Consider the following 21,763-nt stretch of genomic DNA (forward strand, 5'->3'; position numbering starts at 1 on the left):
ATGATGATATTACGGAGCATAGATGTTGAAATCCCTAAATTTCTTGCAATTGCACTTTGAGAAACGTCGTTCTTAAACTGTTTGACTATTTGCTCACACAGTTGTGGACAAAGGGGTGTACCTCGCCCCATCCTTTCTTGTGAAAGACTGAGCATTTTTTGGGAAGCTGTTTTTATACCCAATCATGGCACCCACCTGTTCCCAATTAGCCTGCACACCTGTGGGATGTTTCAAATAAGAGTTTGATGAGCATTCCTCAACTTTATCAGTATTTATTGCCTCCTTTCCCAACTTCTTTTTTACGTGTTGCTGGCATCAAATTTCAAAGGCCTACTGAAATGAGATTGTTATTAAACGGGGATAGCAGGTCCATTCTATGTGTCATACTTGATCATTTCGCCATATTGCCATATATTTGCTGAAAGGATTTAGTAGAGAACATCCACGATAAAGTTCGCAACTTTTGGTCGCTAATAAAAAAAGTCTTGCCTGTACCGGAAGATGTGCGCATGACGTCACGGGTTGTAGGGCTCCTCACATCCTCACATTGTTTACAATCATAGCCAGCAGCAGCTAGAGCTATTCGGACCGAGAAAGCGACAATTTCCCCATTAATTTGAGCGAGGATGAGGAAATTTAAAAGTGACAGACAACAACAAAAAAAAAGGCGATTGCATTGGGAGCGATTCGGATGTTTTTAGACACATTTACTAGGATAATTCTGGGAAATCCTTTATCTTTCTATTGTGTTGCTAGTGTTTTTGTGAGTTAAATAGTACCTGATAGTCGGAGGGGTGTGTCCACGGGTGTCTTGACGCCATAGTCTCTGAGGGAATCAGTCACGGCAGGTGCAGCATGACAGAAGCGGCGCTGATCTCCAGTAAGAGGAGACTTATTTCCACAATTTTCTCACCGAAAACTGCTGGTCGACATGTAGTCGGGATCCATGTTTGCTCGACCGCTCTGATCCATAGTAAAGCTTCACCTCTGTGAAGTGAAGTTAAGTGAATTATATTTATATAGCGCTTTTCTCAAGTGACTCAAAGCGCTTTACATAGTGACACCCAATATCTAAATTACATTTAAACCAGTGTGGGTGGCACTGGGAGCAGATGGGTAAAGTGTCTTGCCCAAGGACACAACGGCAGTAACTAGGATGGCACAAGCGGGAATCGAACCTGCAACCCTCAAGTTGCTGGCACGGCCACTCTACCAACCGAGCTATGCCGCCTGTGAATCTTAAACAAGGAAACACCGTATGTTTGTGTGGCTAAAGGCTAAAGCTTCCCACCTCCATCTTTCTACTTTGACTTCTCCAATATCAATAGAACAAATTGCAAAAGATTCAGCAACACAGATGTCCAGAATACTGTGTAATTGCGCGATGAAAAGAGACGACTTTTAGCCGTAAGTGGTGCTGGGCTAATATGTCGCCTCCAACCAATAACGTCACAAACACGCGTCATCATTCCGCGACATTTTCAACAAGAAACTCCGCGGGAAATTTAAAATTGTAATTTAGTAAACTAAAGCGGCCGTATTGGCATGTGTTGCAATGTTAATATTTCATCATTGATATATAAACTATCAGACTGCGTGGTCGCTAGTAGTGGCTTTCAGTAGGCCTTTAAGTTGCTGATTATTTGCAAAAAAAAAAAAAAAGTTTATCAGTTTGAACATCAAATATGTTGTCTTTGTAGCACAGGGGTGCCCATTACGTCGATCGCGAGCTACCAGTCGACCGCGGGGGGTGTGTCAGGCGATCTCCAGCCAGGCTTTTAAAAAAAATAGACCTAAAAATGAGTGATCATCAATCTTCACCAAGACGTCACTTAAATGACATTCACGGTACCGGAGGGTCTTGTGAGATGACGCTGGCTGCTGCAAGATCATTATTATGAAAATATGACCCAGAGGAAGGCGAGAAACACTTTTTATTTCAACAGACTCTCGCGCCGTACCTTCCGTCAAAACTCTAAAGGCCGACTGCACATTTCCTATCTTCACAATAAAAGCCCTGCTTCATGCTGCCTGCGCTAACTAAATACAGAGTCTCGGAAAACTGGCGTGCACAAGCGATCCCTCAGAAAGCTGGCGTGCTTCCGAGACTCTTATTTTGTTAGCGCAGGCAGCATGAAGCAGGGCTTTTATTGTGAAGATAGGAAATGTGCAGTCGGCCTTTAGAGTTTTGACGGAAGGGACGGCACGAAAGTCTGTTGAAATAAAAAGTGTTTCTCGCCTTCCTCTCTGTCATTTTTTCATAATAATGAACTGGCAGCAGCCAGCGTCATCTCACAAGACCCTCGGGTGCCGTGAATGTCAATCAAGCAAGCTACGGAATTTGCCGCCAATGTTTTTCTTGTAAAGTGTATGGAAGCTGGATGAATTAGATGCCAAAAACCAACCACTTTCATGTGGTATTGTACAGAAAGGACAACTTTTTTTCTCCTCCATTTGAAAATGTGGGCGTTATCATCATTACTGTCTGATTCCAATCAATGCAAGTCATCAGAATCAGGTAATACACCAACTTATATTCTTGTCTTCGTGAAAGAAAGACATCTATATGTGTTACACATGCTTGTATTATCATTAAACACATTTAACTTGTTTACAAAAATGTCTCTTTCGTAAATAAATAAATATAAATGATATATATAAATGAGGTAGATCCCCTCGAGTTGGTCAATTGAAAAGTAGCTCGCCTGCAGAAAAAGTGTGGGCACCCCTGTTGTAGCATATTCAACTGAATATGGGTTGAAAAGGATTTGCAAATCATTGTATTCTGTTTATATTTACATCTAACACAATTTCCCAACTCATATGGAAACAGGGTTAGTAATAGAACTCACGGTTCCCTGGGAGGCTGCTGTGGAGGAAGCATCCGAACGCAAAAGCCTTAAGTACACCGAACTGGCAACTGATCCTGAGCAGAATGGATGGAAAGCCAAGGTCTGCCCAGTGGAAGTCAGCCTGCAGAGGTTTTGTGGGCCGGACAACCATCAGGCTGCTTAAGGACATCGGAGTTTGAGGTCAAACCCTGCGAAACACCATCAAAGCCCTCTCAGGAGCAGCAGAGACGGCCAGTTGGGGGCTGTGGGTGAAGAGGAAAGACCACATGGAGCTCTAGTAAGACCTACATCACATCATGGTTAAATGCAGAGAAAGCCTCACCTGGGACGCCAGGTGTTGCTGATGAGCCCTCTGAAGGTGTCGTGGGCCTATCATTGAAACACCGGTGAAGAAGGGTGCCCACCTGATGACCACCCGTCCCCCTCTCTGTCCCCCATTTTGCAATCCCACCCAACCAGGTCCAACACCATAACGGCTTTGAAGCAACTCCGAAGGATGTAGCCGACTGTTAGCACTCTACTCAGGCTATTTTGTATCATGGGATTGTTCCATCTTGTCCTAAAATTGAACTGAACTGTGTATTTTTTTTCTTTGATGTGAGATCATTGGAGCCATAAACAGCTCAATAATTCATTACAACATAGATTTTGATTCATTATTATTCTATGAACTATGACAGTAAAAAAAATACAACTTAAATTCTCAGGGATCCAAAAGGTCAAAGTGTAAAAAATAACTCATACATTTTTGTTTTACTTTAACACATAAATCTCTTGATTAACTTCAGATATATGTTAATTTTATGCCCTTTTTGTCAAACCTGATTTTTTTGCAAACTCACAAAATATGGAATACTTTTAGCGGTTTAGCTCAGTTGGTAGAGTGGCCGTGCCAGCAACTTGAGGGTTGCAGGTTCGATTCCCGCTTCCACCATCCTAGTCAATGCCGTTGTGTCCTTGGGCAAGACACTTTACCCACCTGCTCCCAGTGCCACCCACACTGGTTTAAATGTAACTTAGATATTGGGTTTCACTATGTTAAGCGCTTTGAGTCACTAGAGAATAAGCGCTATATAAATATAATTCACTTCACTTCGCCGACATTTTTATGTGATAAAAATATATATTTCAAATAAAACAACCCAAAAAAATGTATGCATTTTTCCTATCAAATGAATAAAGATATAAAAAAAATGAATCCACTAAAAGGTGAAGAATTAAATAGTTTAATTACAATGAGCTGACGAGAAGCAACTCAAAGTTGGGGCAAAACTCTTCATAATTATTGACGGTGCGTTTCAAAAGTTTTCCGTAGAAAAATGCCAGGTAAACATTTTGCAAACCGAATTTTTTTTGTTGCTGAGCGTTTTCCACCAAGCACCAGAGCTTGGGGACTAGAAAATATCATTTTTGTAGACGTGTTGGCGTCCGCAACACGAGCCACAAAAAAGTAACACGATTGACAAAAAAAGAAACGATACAAAAAAAGAGATATGGATGAGTCATTATTATTTTCACATTAAGGGCACTTCCGGTCCACACACTGCTTGCCTCCCTCCTCGTACTCTTGTTTGGAGATCCACATCTGCTGGAAGGTTCCCTGGAAGACCAGCAGCACGTGTCAAATGAGTAAATATGGGACAAATATTCAAAACATATTCTGCAAAATTGACTTTTTAACAAACCGCCATCCATTTAACGTATTAAATGATCGAAGCACCATCCTTCCATTAATGACCTCTGCCAGGGGGTAATGTATTTGCTGACTAACAAACCTGTGTGTTTATTTGTTAGTTAGCAACTTAGCTTAAAGTCTTACAATATAACTAAAACAACTCTTACTTATTAAACCATCCCGATCAGTGTCAGAACTTTGTCCGCATTGCCGGCAGTAAGTCAGACCCGTTTCCAGTGAGAGTTGGATTCCGCCAAGGCTGCCCTTTGTCACCCATTCTGTTCAGAACTTTTATGGACAGAATTTCTAGGCGCAGTCAAGGCGTTGAAGAGATCTGGTTTAGTCGCTGTGGGATTAGGTCTCTGCTTTTTGCAGATGATGTGGTCCTGATGGCTTCACCAGGCTGGCATCTTCAGCTCTCACTGGATCGGTTCGCAGCAGAGTGTAAAGCGACTGGGATGAGAATCAGCACCTCTAAGTCCGAGTCCATGGTAAACGCCTGGAAAAGGGTGGAGTTCAAGTTCCTTGGAGTCTTGTTCACGAGTGAGGGAAGAGTGGATCGTGAGATGGACAGGCGGATCGGTGCGGCGTCTTCAGTAATGCGGACGCTGTACCAATCCGTTGTGGTGAAGAAGGAGCTGAGCCGGAAGGCAAAGCTCTCAATTTACTGGTCGATCTACATTCCCATCCTCACCTATGGTCATGAGCTTTGGGTCATGACCGAAAGGATAAGATCACCCTATCTCCCTTAGAGATAGGGTGAGAATCTCTGTCACCCGGGAGGAACTCAAAGTAAAGCCGCTGCTCCTCCACATGGAGAGGAGCCAGATGAGGTGGTTCGGGCATCTGGTCAGGATGCCACCCGACTGCCTCTCTAGGGAGGTATTTCGGGCACGTACGACCGGTAGGAGGCCACGGGGAAGACCCAGGACACGTTGGGAAGACTATGTCTCCCGGCTGGCCTGGGAACGCCTCGGGATCCCCCGGGAGGAGCTGGACGAAGTGGCTGGGGAGAGGGAAGTCTGGGCTTCCCTGCTTAGGCTGTTGCCCCCGCGACCCGACCTCGGATAAGCGGAAGAAGATAGATGGATGTGTGATGTCTGTAGGAGTGTTTTCATGCATATTTGTACATGCTATCGTAATCGTAACGACACTATCGAAGCTAGGGTCGTTAGCATTAGCCATTATAGATGTTTACGAGTGTCTTTTTGTATTGTTTAAGTTTCTCAAATTCCTCAGTAAAATCTCCAAAATTGCACAGTGGAATCTGTTTAGCTGATGGGAGAGTTGGCTTCCACAGCTAGTGGGTCCATGACGATGGCTTCGGTTTTGTTTGCTCAGCCGTTTGGAAACATTTAAAGTATGTAAATAAACATTTCCAGAATATTTTTGTGTAAATAACTAATTTCACAACGTATATATCTGTGGCTTGTAGTCCACTTTTTTTTATAGTTGGTGCAGCTTCTATACATATCATAGCAACATAATGCCTTTATTTCTTTCACAGAAAAGAGCAATTTGTATCATTTTTAAAGTAGGATATAGAGACCACACAAATCCACTCTTCATTAGGTCAAAGCGAGAAATAAAGTTCTTCCGAAGGACATACAAAAGTTATTTGTCTTCACATCTGAAGATGAGAACCACAGAAGGCCGTATGACTTTAAACATCCAAGAGCGCGAACAAATTTGAAACAAATGTTGTTGGTGTGAAAGCATGGAATCCTCTAAACAAAGACTTAAAAACCTGTAGGAATATATTTGGATTTAAAAAGAGTTATAAAAAGAGAAAACTGAAATTATATCAAACTGAGTTTTGATTTAGATTGGACGTGTCATTGTGAAAGTGCTTAAAGGAAAATGGAAAAGTATGTTGGAGTTTGGGTGTTGGTGGATGGAACAGTTATAAAGTCATCTAAAATACTGTAATTTGTGTTAAAAAAGGGGCAGATAAATATAAGAATATAATTCTTCCATCTGCTCCTTTCTGATCATGGAAATGTATAAGAAAGAAAAACAAAAAAAACAATGAAAGTGTCAATTGTACGTGGCTTGTAAATATGCATTTTCATGAAAGGAATAAAAATAAATGATTACTGAAGACGCCGCACCGATCCGCCTGTCGATCTCACGATCCACTCTTCCCTCACTCGTGAACAAGACTCCTAGGTACTTGAACTCCTCCACTTGGGGCAGGGTCTCCTCCCCAACCCGGAGATGGCACTCCACCCTTTTCCGGGCGAGAACCATGGACTCGGATTTGGAGGTGCTGATTGTCATTCCGGTCGCTTCACACTCGGCTGCAAACTGATCCAGTGAGAGCTGAAGATCCCGGTCAGATGAAGCCATCAGGACCACATCATCTGCAAAAAGCAGAGACCTAATCCTGCGGTCACCAAACCGGAACCCCTCAACGCCTTGACTGCGCCTAGAAATTCTGTCCATAAAAGTTATGAACAGAATGCGGATGTTGTACCGATCCGTTGTGGTGAAGAAGGAGCTGAGCCGGAAGGCAAAGCTCTCAATTTACCGGTCGATCTACGTTCCCATCCTCACCTATGGTCATGAGCTTTGGGTTATGACCGAAAGGATAAGATCACGGGTACAAGCGGCCCAAATGAGTTTGGGTCTCTCCCTTAGAGACAGGGTGAGAAGCTCTGCCATCCGGGAAGAACTCAAAGTAAAGCCGCTGCTCCTCCACATGGAGAGGAGCCAGATGAGGTGGTTCGGGCATCTGGTCAGGATGCCACCCGAACGCCTCCCTAGGGAGGTGTTTAGGGCACGTCCAACCGGTAGGAGGCCACGGGGAAGACCCAGGACACGTTGGGAAGACTATGTCTCCCGGCTAGCCTGGGAACGCCTCGGGATCCCCAGGGGAAGAGCTAGACGAAGTGGCTGGGGAAAGGGAAGTCTGGGTTTCCCTGCTTAGGCTGTTGCCCCCGCGACCCGACCTCGGATAAGCGGAAGAAGATGGATGGATGGATGGATGGATGGATGGATGAAATAAATGATGATATACCGGTGCAGCTTTGCAACCATACTCCCCCCCGGAACCCAAAGACCTTGGTTTCCCGGATGCTGCCCGGCGGGTCATGGGTATAACGCCGCTGGATTGCTAGTTGGCATCGTTTATGGTCGGAACTACAACGGTATCTGATCGTCCTCGAACCTCCGACTTTCGTTCTTACAAATGAAAACATTCTTGGCAAATGCTTTCGTCCGTCTTGCGCCGGTCCAATAATATACTCTATCGTCCGGTATATTAGAATAATAGGGGACATTTAGGAAAGACAGAGAGGCTCTGTGTGTCCTTACAAGTGATGCCAGGATGGAGCCGCCTATCCAGGCACTGAAGCGACGCTCCACTGTGGTGTTGTTGGCGATCAGCTTCAGACGCATGCTCTACAACAGGAGATAAACGGGCACACTTGATAAAAACAGAGGTTTATGTTGGCGTCTGTTGCTAGGAGACGACGTGGTGAGCTCACCGGGGGAGTTTTCTGGGAGAGTTCTCTGTTGAGGCGGTCGGTGAAGCCCTGGATGAGCGTGTTTCCCCCGGTCACCACCACACTGCCATACAGACCCTGGCACACACAACACACACCCTCTCACACTTTGTCTGCAGCGTCAAGGTCACTAAGTGTGTGTGTGTGTGTGTGTGTGTGGATCCTCACCGGCCGGATGTCGATGTCGCACATTCCCACGCTGGTGGTCACCACGTGACCCACGCCTAACATGGTGTTCCCGGACAAGCCCTGGCGGCCCAAACACAAGGTCATTGCGGCTCAGAAACACAGCGGGACAAAGTCACCTGGCGCACCTTTGCGTTGGAGGGGTCAAACAGACCCTCGGGGATCTTCAGCCTCTCCGCCCCAAAGTCACAGTTGTAGCCGTTGGGCAGCTCGTAGTGCACTGTGGGCATCTGGGCGGCAACCCTGTGACAACACAATAGCCTTAGTGCAAACACTCTGCATGGTCAGGTCAAGTATAATGACACAACAACACAATAACACACTATAACAACACACAAAAAAATGACATACTATACAATAACAGACTATAATAACACACAATACAATAACACACACTATAATAACACACGATACAAAAGCACATAGTACAAAAACACACAAAAGCATAGCACACAATACAATAACACACTATAATAACACTCAATACAATAACACACACTGAAATAACACTTAATACAATAACACACTATATTAAAAAAAACAATAACACACTATAATAACACTCAATACAATAACACACACTATAATAACACTCAATACAATAACACACACTATAATAACACTTAATACAATACCACACTATGATAAAAAACAATAACACATTAATAACACTCAATACGATAACACTATAATAACACACCACACAATAACACAATATAAGACTCAATACAATAACACACACTATAATAAAACTTAATACAATAACACACTATAATAATACAATGACACACTAATAACAGTCAATATAATAACACACAATACAATAACACACAACACAATAGAACACTACAATAACGCAACACAATAACACACTATAATGACACACAACACAATAGCAAGCTACAATAACACACACTATAAATAACACACAATACAATAACACTATAATAAAACAATAAAATAACACACTAACAACATACAATACCACACACTATAATAACATGCAATACAAGAGTATACAGTATGATAACACACAAAACAATAACACTATAATAAAACAATAAAATAACACACTAACAACATACAATACAATACCACACACTATAATAACATACAATACAAGAGTATACAGTACGATAACACACAATACAATAACACACAGTACGACACTATAATAACACAGAATACGACACTATAATAACAGACAGTATAACACACAAAACGCCACACACTATAATAACACACAATACAATAGCATACAGTATATAACACAATACAATAACATACTATATTAACACACACTAAAAATACCACACACTGTAATAACACATAATCCAAAGCATACAGTACAATAAAACACAATACAATAGCATACAGTATGATAATACACAATACAACAACGCACTATATTAACACACAATACAATAACATGCACTATATTAACACACAATACAATAACATGCACTATATTAACACACAATACAATAACATGCACTATGTTAACACACAATACAATAACATGCACTATATTAACACACAATACAATAACATGCACTATATTAACACACAATACAATAACATGCACTATATTAACACACAATACAATAACATGCACTATATTAACACACAATACAATAACATGCACTACATTAACACACAATACAATAACATGCACTATATTAACACACAATACAATAACATGCACTACATTAACACACAATACAATAACATGCACTATATTAACACACAATACAATAACATGCACTATATTAACACACAATACAATACCATGCACTATATTAACACACAATACAATAACATGCACTATATTAACACACAATACAATAACATGCACTATATTAACACACAATACAATAACATGCACTATATTAACACACAATACAATAACATGCACTATATTAACACACAATACAATACCATGCACTATATTAACACACAATACAATAACATGCACTATATTAACACACAATACAATAACATACAGTATAATATCACACAGAAGATGGTACCCCCAGTACACACTACTACACAGGTGAAATGTGGATGTATTTTTGTGTTGTCTTACTGTTCATCATATGGTGAGTCTGACACCTGCAGCACCGACGCCTGGAAGTCTTGGATGACACACTGTGAGCAGGAAGAGTGGAAATACAGGAAGTACAACTTCTGCTCCTCACATTACACATGTAGTTACAGAGTGTGTGTGTGTGTGTGCATACATATATATATATATATATATATATATATATATATATATATATATATATATATATATATATATGTATATTATACGATATTATACGATATTATATAGGGGTGTGGGAAAAAATTGATTCGAATACAAATCGAATCGTTTACGTTGTGCGATTCAGAATCGATTCTCAATTTTGAAACTTTTTTTTTAAATCAATCCAACAAACCACTACACAGCAATACCATAACAATGCAATCCACTTCCAAAACCAAACCTGACCAAGCAACACTCAGAACTGCAATAAACAGAGCAATTGAGAGGAGACACAAACACCACACAGAACAAACCAAAAGTAGTGAAACAAAAATGAATATTATCAACAACAGTATCAATATTAGTTATAATTTCAGCATAACAGTGATTAAAAATCCCTCACTGACATTATCATTAGACATTTATAAAAATAATAAAAAAGAACAATAGTGTCACAGTGGCTTACACTTGCATGGCATCTCATAAGCTGGACAACACACTGTGTCCAATGTTTTCACAAAGATAAAATAAGTCATATTTTTGGTTCGTTTAATAGTTAAAACAATGTTACATTATTGCAATCAGTTGATGAAACATTGTCCTTTACAATTATAAAAGCTGTTTTTTTATTTAAAAATCTACTACTCTGCTAGCATGTCAGCAAACTGGGGTAGATCCTGCTGAAATCTATGTATTGAATGAATACAGAATCCTTTTGAATGGGAAAAATATCGTTTTTGAATCGAGAATCGAATTGAAAAAAATCGATATTTTATCGAATCGTGACCCCAAGAATCGATAGTGAATGGAATCGTGGGACACCAGAAGATTCACAGCCCTAATATTATATATGTATACACGCATATATAATATATATACATATATATATTCACACATACATATATATATACATAACCATACACATACATCTATATACACACACACACACACATATATATATGTATATATAACCATACACAAACATATATATATATATACACACACATAAAAATATATATAGATGTATATATACATATATATGTGTGTATATATTTATAAATGTATATATATGTGTATATATGTATATATATATATATATAAATGATAAATGGGTTGTACTTGTATAGCGCTTTTCTACCTTCAAGGTACTCAAAGCGCTTTGACATTACTTCCACATTTACCCATTCACACACACATTCACACACTGATGGAGGGAGCTGCCATGCAAGGCGCCAACCAGCACCCATCAGGAGCAAGGGTGAAGTGTCTTGCTCAGGACACAACGGACGTGACGAGGTTGGTACTAGGCGGGAATTGAACCAGGGACGCTCGGGTTGCGCACGGCCACTCTTCCCACTGCTATGTTTATGTATATATATGCATGTATTACACAAGTTGTTATAATATACATATATGTATATATCCATACATTACACATGTAGTTATAGTATATATAAATATATATCTCCTCACATTACACATGTAGTTATGCCACGAGCGAGTGACTTGAGGTAGCTTCTCCTTCTTCTTCCAGCTGGCCGGCGATCCCTCCCGCACTCCGTCCTGGAATAACAAACACCCACTTTTTACACCAAAAAACATAAAATCCTACTCTTTTCAGTTCACCGCTACACAATGTGTGTGCAATTAAAAATGGGCAAAGACTAATAAGCGATAAATTCAACATCCCTCACCTTTGACGCGATCATATACGGAGGGATGATTTCTACGTTCAACTCCTGGAAAAGTTCTCTACACTGCATGCTCATGAAGTCTCCGGCCAGGGGGGACTTGACGATGCCTGCCAACAGAAAACAAAGCCAAAACTTTATCTAAAAAGATGGTGCCATTGTATTTGTACAGTGGGGCAAAAAAGTATTTAGTCAGCCACCGACTGTGCAAGTTCTGCCACCTAAAATGATGACAGAGGTCTGTAATTTTCATCATGGGTACACTTCAACTGTGAGAGACAGAGTGTGAAAAAAAAATTCAAGAATTCACATTGTAGGAATTTTAAAGAATTTATTTGTAAATTATGGTGGAAAATAAGTATTTGGTCAACCATTCAAAGCTCTCACTGATGGAAGGAGGTTTTGGCTCAACACGGATCGATCGTCCTGTCCCCTTAGCCGAAAAACGGCCCCAAAGCATGATGTTTCCACCACCATGCTTCACAGTAGGTGTGGTGTTTTTGGGATGCAACTCAGTATTCTTCTTCCTCCAAACACGACGAGTTGAGTTTATACCAAAAAGTTCTATTTTGGTTTCATCTGACCACATGAGATTCTCCCAATCCTCTGCTGTATCATCCATGTATCCATTTTGGTATAAACTCAACTGGTGGTGTTTGGAGGAAGAAGAATACTGAGTTGCATCCCAAGAACACCATACGTACTGTGAAGCATGGGGGTGGAAACATCATGCTTTGGGGCTGTTTTTCTGCTAAGGGGACAGGACGATTGATCCGTGTTAAGGAAAGAATGAATGGGGCCATGTATCGTGAGATTTGGAGCCAAAACCTCCTTCCATCAGTGAGAGCTTTGAATGGTTGACCAAATACTTATTTTCCACCATAATTTACAAACGAATTCCTAAAAATTCCTACAATTTGAATTCCTGGATTTTTTTTTCACATTATGTCTCTCACAGTTGAAGTGTACCTATGACGAAAATTACAGACCTTTGTCATCACTTTAAGTGGGAGAACTTGCACAATCGCTGGCTGACTAAATACTTTTTTGCCCCACTGTATATGTGTGGTGCCACACACACACTTACAGTATATGAAATAATGATGGAGGTGTTTGGATGTTTTTAGGCGGAAGGGAGCAACTCTCATTGCTTCCATTCTTAACTGACTTTTATTTACAAGTTAGAATGCATGAAAAATAGACATATTAGTACTTGTCTCACATAGATTGTGAATGATAGACAACAACAACAACAAATAGCACAGTTCCACTTTAATAACTGTTAGTTGTTTGATTATATAAAATGTTATTTTAAGATTTAAAATTGAGTTGATTATGATAACTGCGCACAGTCGATATATCTTGTTTTATTACAACATAGGAGTCGCTGCAGTTACACGTCCAAGACACTAGATGGCAGTATTGTAAGGGCCATGTCACAGTACTGGCTGCCCAAACAGGGTCGCAGGTAACCATAAATATGCATGAATTTTAGTATAATCGTCTCATGATAATATTACACAATTAGCCATGTATTCAATTATTAAAAATGTTTTACGCACGATGTAATGAATAACTTGCTTTGAAATTAAAAGCAGATAGCTCTGCGGCATAGCTCGGTTGGTAGAGTGGCCGTGTCAGCAACTTGAGGGTTGCAGGTTCGATTCCCGCCTCTGCCATCCTAGTCACTGCCGTTGTGTCCTTGGGCAAGACACTTTACCCACCTGCTCCCAGTGCCACCCCCACTGGTTTAAATGTAACTTAGATATTGGGTGTCACTATGTAAAGTGCTGTGAGTCTCTACCATGAATTGATTAACGTGGACCCCGACTTAAACAAGTTGAAAAACTTATTGGGGTGTTACCATTTAGTGGTCAATTGTACGGAATATGTACTGTACTGTGCAATCTACTAATAAAAGTATCAATCAATCAATCAATCAATCAACTTGAGAAAAGCGCTATATAAATATAATTCACTTTACATATGCAGATAATCATTTTTGATTTGACAATTGGAATGTATGTTAAAATGTTTTTTTTTGCAAGATCAGATAATATTAAAGTTTAAAATACATAAAATTGTACGCAGTATGTTTAATTTTTCTGTAAAAAAAACAAACAAACATACGTTTAGTGAGGAAGATGAAGGGTTTTATTTGTGCATATTATTTCCAGGCTTTCGCGGGCCAAATAAAACAATGTGGTGGGCCAGCTCTATGGTAAGTGGTCTAACTAGGAATATATTATGTTAGTCTGGTTTGGATCCACTATTCTTACATCCTAAAAAAAAATAAAGACACTTTTTGGCTACTATTCTCAGGAAAAAGCAAACGGGTGTACTAAGCACAACACCCGACACTTTGCCATTTATGGACTTCCTGAAGTTCTGACGTGACAAATTCAAAAAATCTCTTTTTGAATCTGAACTTTCACAAGATTTTAAAATTAAAGTAATACATGAAAAACACTTCCATGTGGGGTAGAACACTAGTGCATTTTAAACATGTAATGTTGTTGGAATAATTATGTATATATTATCACACAACTCTTATGCTTAAGGGCCGTTGCTATAGTTATTATCAATTGTGCTGAAGTCGTACTTTTCTATCTGTGCAAAGGGACAGCTGGCAATCCAAAAGATTGCCAGTCGTCTCGTATCAGGCCTGCTGACTGCCAAGGCCGAACATCGAGTACCAGGACGCAGAAAAGCAGAGACAGGGCGATATTACAAGTTTCATTAATAATCATATATTGTGTCTAACTGGGGCTGCTGAGATTACCCCCTTCCCTCAGCGACAGCCTCAGTGACGTAACAAGGAACCTCCCAAATAAAAAGAAGAAGCACATGGGCAGGATTTTAGAGCATAGTTTGGATCTGTAACTAGAGTACAGCCCAATTAAGTATCTTCTCATTGAGCAAAATGTAACTGTCCCTGCATGATTCCTTGCTTCTTGTCTGTTTAATAGATGTCATCAGTGTTTGAACCTGACAAATGTACATAAGTCTAAAAAGTGGGAACTATGTGGCGCCTTTTAAATGAATAACACATATGAGATTCCTTTCCAAACCAGTAGGTGGCAAACTTCCTTCAAGCAGGCAATGGAAGCAGAATGGTTGAGGAAGAGAAGAGCTCACCTTGCTGCAGGACATAGCCGTCATGCACGGGTATTGCTGTGGTGTGTGTGGCGCCGCTGTCCAGGACCAGGCCTGTAGATCGCCCGTTGGCAAAGCTGACGGTCTCAGAGTCAAGGAAACACAACTTCCCAGGTCTGGGGAGGGTACCTTTCACTTTGGAACTGATACAGTACCAGTACACTAGGCGGGGAGTGGTCTTTGCTGTTAATTTGAAGGTGCCAGTCCTGCCTTTTGTTGAGTCCTACAAAGTGTTTATGCTGTACCTACTGTACTTATTGTATTCATTAGCAAATTTGGAGGTGTTGAAATCGCCATGTAAAATCGCTAATGCTAATCAGTAGCATGTATATATTTATGGCATAGGGCTGGGCGATAAAACAATATCAATATATTATGCCAGGGGTCGGGAACCTTTTTGGCTGAGAGAGCCGTGAAAGCCAAATATTTCAAAATGTATTTCCGTGAGAGCCATATCATATTTTTAACACTGAATACAACTAAATGTGTGCATTTTTAAGTAAGACCAACATTTTTAGAGTATAATAAGTCTCTTATTCTTTTTAATAACATTGTTATTCGGAAGCTAACCAATAATAAATAAAATGTCATGTCTGTTGATCATGTTTTTGTTTGGCCATGTGCTGTTTGTCCTTTGGACTCTTTAAGTTCACGTTTTTTTTCCCACTCCCTTGTCTGGTTTCCTTGGTTACTCATTTTGTCCACCTGTCTCTGGTGGACAAAATGCCCGCTCACCTGCTTCCCGAGCACTAATCAGAGGCAGTATTTAAGTTTGTCTTTGCCAGTCAGTCGCCCTGTGCTGACTTGTTTCATGCCTTGCCATAGTTTCGTGCTTCATGCCATGCCAAGTAAGTTTTGTTTGATTTATGTTCTTAGTCTGTTTATGCGTTAGCTTTGTTCCTTAGCCCAAGTTGTGCCTCCGCTGTGAGCGATTTTTGTTTGTATATATTTTTTGTTAAAATTAAAGCATGTTTTTACCTAAATGCCATGTCCCGAGTAGTCCGTCTGCCTTCCTGGGAGGACGACCTCGCAGCAAGCTGCGACCCCCACATCGTGACATAAAATACTTCTTACCATTAATGCGAATTCTTGAACAGGTGCGGTAGAAAACGGATGGATGGATTTAAATGCATGAGAATGTTTTATATTTTGAACATTATTTTTAGCACTGTGAATTCCAGCGGAATTATTCATAATTATTGTGTTAAGCAATGTCAGCTAAGATTTATCTGAGAGCCAGATGCAGTCATCAAAAGAGCCACATCTGGCTCCAGAGGCATAGGTTCCCTACCCCTGTATTACGCGATAAACACGTCATAGATATCAATATAAAATGTGTTCGATAAAATGTACAATAATTGTTTTTCTTCTTTGTTGGAAAAAAGAAGAAAGGTTGGTTGCATGAACAATGGCACTCGCTCTCTGGTGACCGAGCAACGCAGAAAGTGATCACTGATCAGTAGGAGTGACACGCTAACAGCCAATCAGATGACAGTACTAGCTATCATGCTTGGTTGATTCTTTGCATAAAGTGAGAAGAGAAAGTCCAAATGAAGAAATTGTGGATAAAAGAGGAAAAGTCACCTGGACAGTTTTGTGGATTTTCTCAAAAGGGACCGTGGTCAGACCAATGTAATCTGTAAATGATGCAAGGCAAGACCGCTAACACCACACCACCTTAGCTGCGGTCACCCTTTAGAGCACAGCTGTAACTTCCTGCCACTAAACTGCAGAAAATTGTCCTTCTCAGGTTTCTGTATGTTTACATTTTGCACTATTTTCTTACACTTTATGAAGCATTTCTTACATATTCATGATCTTTAAACCTTCTTTTTAAGAGATTATTGTTAAGTGTTCAATGTGATTTTAATATTTTGTTGACATTGAGTGTTTTCCATGCTTGTGTTGACATTTTCTTGCCGCATTGATAGCTGAGGGATTATAATCACAGGAAGGTTACATTTCAAATAAAATATATTTTTGTCAAGCTCCATATTTTCCATATTTCATAAAACTGTCAATAATTATCTATATCAACTGATATAATAAAATTTAAATAATTACTGCATATTAAAAAATCCTTTCCATAGTTAAATAAGAATAACAGGGCAAAATAATGTTACACAGCCGTTATTTCCTGCAAATAAACCTGCAGAAAATAGTTATTGTCTCTATGTTTACATTTTTCCTCGGTTTTCTTACACTTTATGAAGCATTTCTTACATATTCATGGTTTTTACACCTTCTTTTTAAGAGATTATTGTTAAGTGTTCAATGTGATTTTAATATTTTATTGACATTGTTTAAGTGTTTTCCATGCTTGTGTTGAAATTTCCTTTCCGCCTTGATAGCTGAGGGATTATATTCACAGGAAGGTTACATTTCAAATAAAATATATTTTTGTCAAGCTCCTTATTTTCCATAGTTCATAAAAAATCTCCATAATTATCTTTATCAACTGATATAATAGTAATATTTAAATAATTACTGCATAGCAAAAATTCATTTCCTTAGTTAAATAAGAATAACAGGGCAAAATAATGTTACATAGCCATTATTTCCTGAAAATAAACCTGCAGAAAATAGTTCTTCCCAGGTATCTTTATGTTTACATTTTCCCTTGATTTTCCTACACTTTATTAAGCATTTCTTACACATTCATGACTTTTGCACCGTCCTTTTAAGATCTTGTTAAGTGTTCGTTATTTTAATATTTTGTTTACATTGTTTGAGTGTTTTCGATGCTCAATCAAAAGAAGGTGACATTTCAAATAAAATCTATTTTTGTCAAGCTCCTTATTTTCCAAAGTTCATAAAAAATTTCAACTGATAAAATAATAGTATTTAAATAATTACTGCATAGCAAAAATTATTTTCCATAGTTAAATAAGAATAACAGGGCAAAATAATGTTACACAGCCGTTATTTCCTGGCAATAGATCTGCAGAAAATAGTTATTGTCAGGTTTCTCTGTTTACATTTTCACACTTTGCACTATTTTCTTAGACTTTTATGAAGCATTTCTTACATGATCCTTATTTTTTCACTGCCCTTTTAAGAGCTTATAAATAAGTGTTCAATGTTATTTTACTATTTTGTTTACATTGTTTGACTATTGTCCATGCTTGTGTTGACATTTCCTTTCGGCCATGATTAAAATCAGAAGTTACATAAAAAAAAAAGGTTAATATATTTTTTCTCCTGCTCTTCTGTCCCATAAGTCATTAAAATATCAATAATTATCTATATCAACCGATATAAAACACTTACGATACAGTTTTCAGCCATATCGCCCAATATGGCATATCTAATGTAAACTGGCATCGAGCTTTCGTATTTTGAAAAGTGGCGCCTTACTTTTGAGTGCTTTCTATCAGGCTTGCCTGCTTTGTTGTGATGGTTAACTACAACATAACTGAGAGGTTGTACGCTACCAATTCGCCCGTTTAGTGCTTGAGTCGGTGCAGTTTACGTGACTTGTTATCCGGTGCGTACGACGGAATTTGGTTGGCAAGGAGAAAGGATACGCAGAAAGCACGGCGGATTTGCAGAGGAAGAAGGCGGGAATGTTGTAATGTTCGAACATCAGCTCGGTGAGTTTCTCCCGTTTTGCTCGCGTGTTCCACTGCAGACACAAAACACAGCCTCTCAGGCGTCATGTTGAATTGACACAACAACAACTGTCATATGGTGTGGAGGGGGGCCGTGGCCTGCGGGGCTGCAGCGAAGCGAGGTGTGCTAGGACCGGCCTCAAAGTCAGCCAAAGGTGCGCAGATGGCCCAGGTGGGCCTTATTATCTAATCACATGTCGCTCTGTTTAAGCAGCAGCTGAAGAGGTGAGCTAGCGTGAGAGAAAGAGCGTGCCTGTCAAAGCCAAAAAATCAATTGCTGGAAAACAACCGATAGCCTTTTTTTATTGAAAAATAAAACGGTATTGCACAATGAAACTTGCTTGCAGGGAAATGCTTGGTGGTCTGGAGCAGTGGTTCTCAAAAGGGGGTACGCGTACCCCTGGGGGTACTTGAAGGTATGCCAAGGGGTACGTGAGATTTTTTTTAAATATTCTAAAAATAGCAACAATTAAAAAATCCTATATAAATATATTTATTGAGTAATACTTCAACAAAATATGAATGTAAGTTCATAAACTGTGAAAAGAAATGCAACAATGCAGAATTCAGTGTTGACAGCTAGATTTTTTGTGGACATGTTCCATAAATATTGATGTTAAAGATGTCTTTTTTTGTGAAGAAATGTTTAGAATGAAGTTGATGAATCCAGATGGATCTCTATTACAATCCCCAAAGAGGGCACTTTAAGTTGATGATTACTTCCATGTGTAGAAATCTTTATTTATAATTGAATCACTTGTTTATATTTCAACAAGTTTTTAGCTATCTTATATATTTTTTTCCAAAGAGATCAAGAAAGACCACTACAAATGAGCAATATTTTGCACTGTTACACAATTTGATCAATCAGAAAGTGATGACATAGTGCTGTATTTTACTTCTTTATCTCTTTTTTTCAACCAAAAATGCTTTGCTCTGATTAGGGGATACTTGAATTAAAAAAATGTTCACAGGGGGTACATCACTGAAAAAAGGTTGAGAACCACTGGTCTGGAGGACCCACTGGAAGGCGACTTCCACAATTTGTCCAACATTTGCTTAAACAGAGCGACAGGTGATTAGATAACGAGGCCCACCTGGGCCATTTACGCACCTGTCTCTGACTTCGAGGCCGGTCCTGGCACACCCCGCTTCGCTGCAGGCCCACAAGCCACGCCCCCCTCCACACATGGCTTTAAATGAACACGCTTGTGACTCACTGACGCTTCCGACATGAGTACTGGATGCAGGCTTGGCTCGGACTTGAAGTGCATCTTGTAAGTGTGGTCCAAAATGGCTTGGAAACTGTCCCAGTCCTCGACTGTTGGACGAGAGGGGGATAAACAAGTGCAGGACAACACAAACAAGGGAAAAATGATTTCACAATTGTTGTCAAACAGACAGCAACACTTTTGTCCACACAGGCCCTATTATGGACTGGGCAAAAATAGCAGCAATATATTGCAATACTTTTTCTACGTTTTTAACAATTTTTTAATTAATTTTATTGGTTAAAGTCATGTTTTACTGTAATTACCGCCAATTTCCAACTATAAGCCGCGGCTTATGAAACAATTAAGGATTTTGTATTGCTAACAGCTATTATGTTAAAAGATTTTATCTTTTTTAAAAACAAGCAATTACACTGAAAATGTGTTTTAGTGTTCGTCCTATGACGCCATCTTTTGGATTAGTTCGCTGACTGCAGCCGTTGCATTTCCTTTCTGTTCAGACCGAGCAATAAACCGGAAGTACAATTGCCGTTTTGTCTTCTAGCCTTCCATAGCGTTTTTACTTGTACGGATTCTTCATCAGTCCAAACAGTGTTTTTAAGTTTTACAAAAACAATTCTTAACTTATTAAACTGTCTCATGCGTGATGTCTGCAGGAGTGTTTTCGTGTATATTTGTACATCGTGATGTAATCAAGCTAGCGTCGTTAGCATTAGCTAATATGCCAACACAATTACGAGTGTCTGACCTACACTTACAATGGCATTTCTTGTTGTATTGTTCTAGTTACATAAATTCACCAAAAGTCACCGTGGAGTTATTGAGTCTGTTTAGCTAGCTTCCGCAGCTAGTGGGTCCATGACGATGACTTCTGTTTTGTTTGATCAGCCGTTTTACTGTCGTGTTACATACACCGTTTGGAAAAAATAAAAGGTACGTAAATAAATACTTTTCAGAATATTTTTGTGTAAATAACTTATTTCACAACGTACATATCGCCCGCTTATATATATGGAATATATGGAAACATATTTTTTTCTCTTCGTATTGTGAGGCACATGCACTAACCCCTGTTCCACCACCGTGCTGCCCTATACATTTATAAAATATACACATACATACATATTTATATACATATGTATATATGTATACGTATGTATATATGTATATATATATATACACACACACACGCACATACATACATATATACATACACACACACACATACATACGTATATATATATACATACACACACATATATATATACCTACATGTGTATATATATACACATATATATTTGTATATATATATTAGACTTAGACTTCCTTTTATTGTCATTCAAATATATATATATATATATGTATATACATATATACACACACACACTTGTTTTTGTTATAGAGAGTTTGGAGCACATACTTGTTTGTGCTTGTTGATGGCTATCAAAAGTGCCTTATCGTAGTAACCTTGTATGTATGTATGTATATATATATATATATATATTACTATATTAAGGCGCATGTGCTCAAAACACTCTATAACAAAAAAATAAGAGTTGTAGAAATTACCAGTATTGGAAACTGAAGATAGCCGTGACATTAAGTT

At 39.2% G+C, this 21,763-nt stretch overlaps 1 protein-coding gene across 2 annotated transcripts in view; it reads right to left on the reverse strand.

Moving 5' to 3' along the window:
* Positions 1-4,062: 4,062 nt before the first annotated feature.
* actl6a (actin-like 6A) overlaps positions 4,063-21,763 on the reverse strand; it is a 50,307-nt gene continuing 32,606 nt past the window's right edge. For both annotated transcript variants that reach the window (XM_061883047.1, XM_061883046.1), the window contains exons 4-14: positions 20,146-20,246; positions 18,842-18,939; positions 15,297-15,391; positions 12,162-12,268; positions 11,941-12,030; positions 10,306-10,367; positions 8,348-8,462; positions 8,202-8,282; positions 8,016-8,111; positions 7,843-7,929; positions 4,063-4,452 (exon numbers count right to left, since the gene is read on the reverse strand). In XM_061883047.1, the coding sequence (XP_061739031.1) occupies positions 4,372-4,452; positions 7,843-7,929; positions 8,016-8,111; positions 8,202-8,282; positions 8,348-8,462; positions 10,306-10,367; positions 11,941-12,030; positions 12,162-12,268; positions 15,297-15,391; positions 18,842-18,939; positions 20,146-20,246 (1,013 nt within the window). In that variant the 3' untranslated portion in view covers positions 4,063-4,371. The remainder of the gene's footprint in view (positions 4,453-7,842; positions 7,930-8,015; positions 8,112-8,201; positions 8,283-8,347; positions 8,463-10,305; positions 10,368-11,940; positions 12,031-12,161; positions 12,269-15,296; positions 15,392-18,841; positions 18,940-20,145; positions 20,247-21,763) is intronic.

Source organism: Nerophis ophidion, linkage group LG22 (assembly GCF_033978795.1).
Source record: "Nerophis ophidion isolate RoL-2023_Sa linkage group LG22, RoL_Noph_v1.0, whole genome shotgun sequence".
Lineage (NCBI taxonomy): Eukaryota > Metazoa > Chordata > Actinopteri > Syngnathiformes > Syngnathidae > Nerophis > Nerophis ophidion.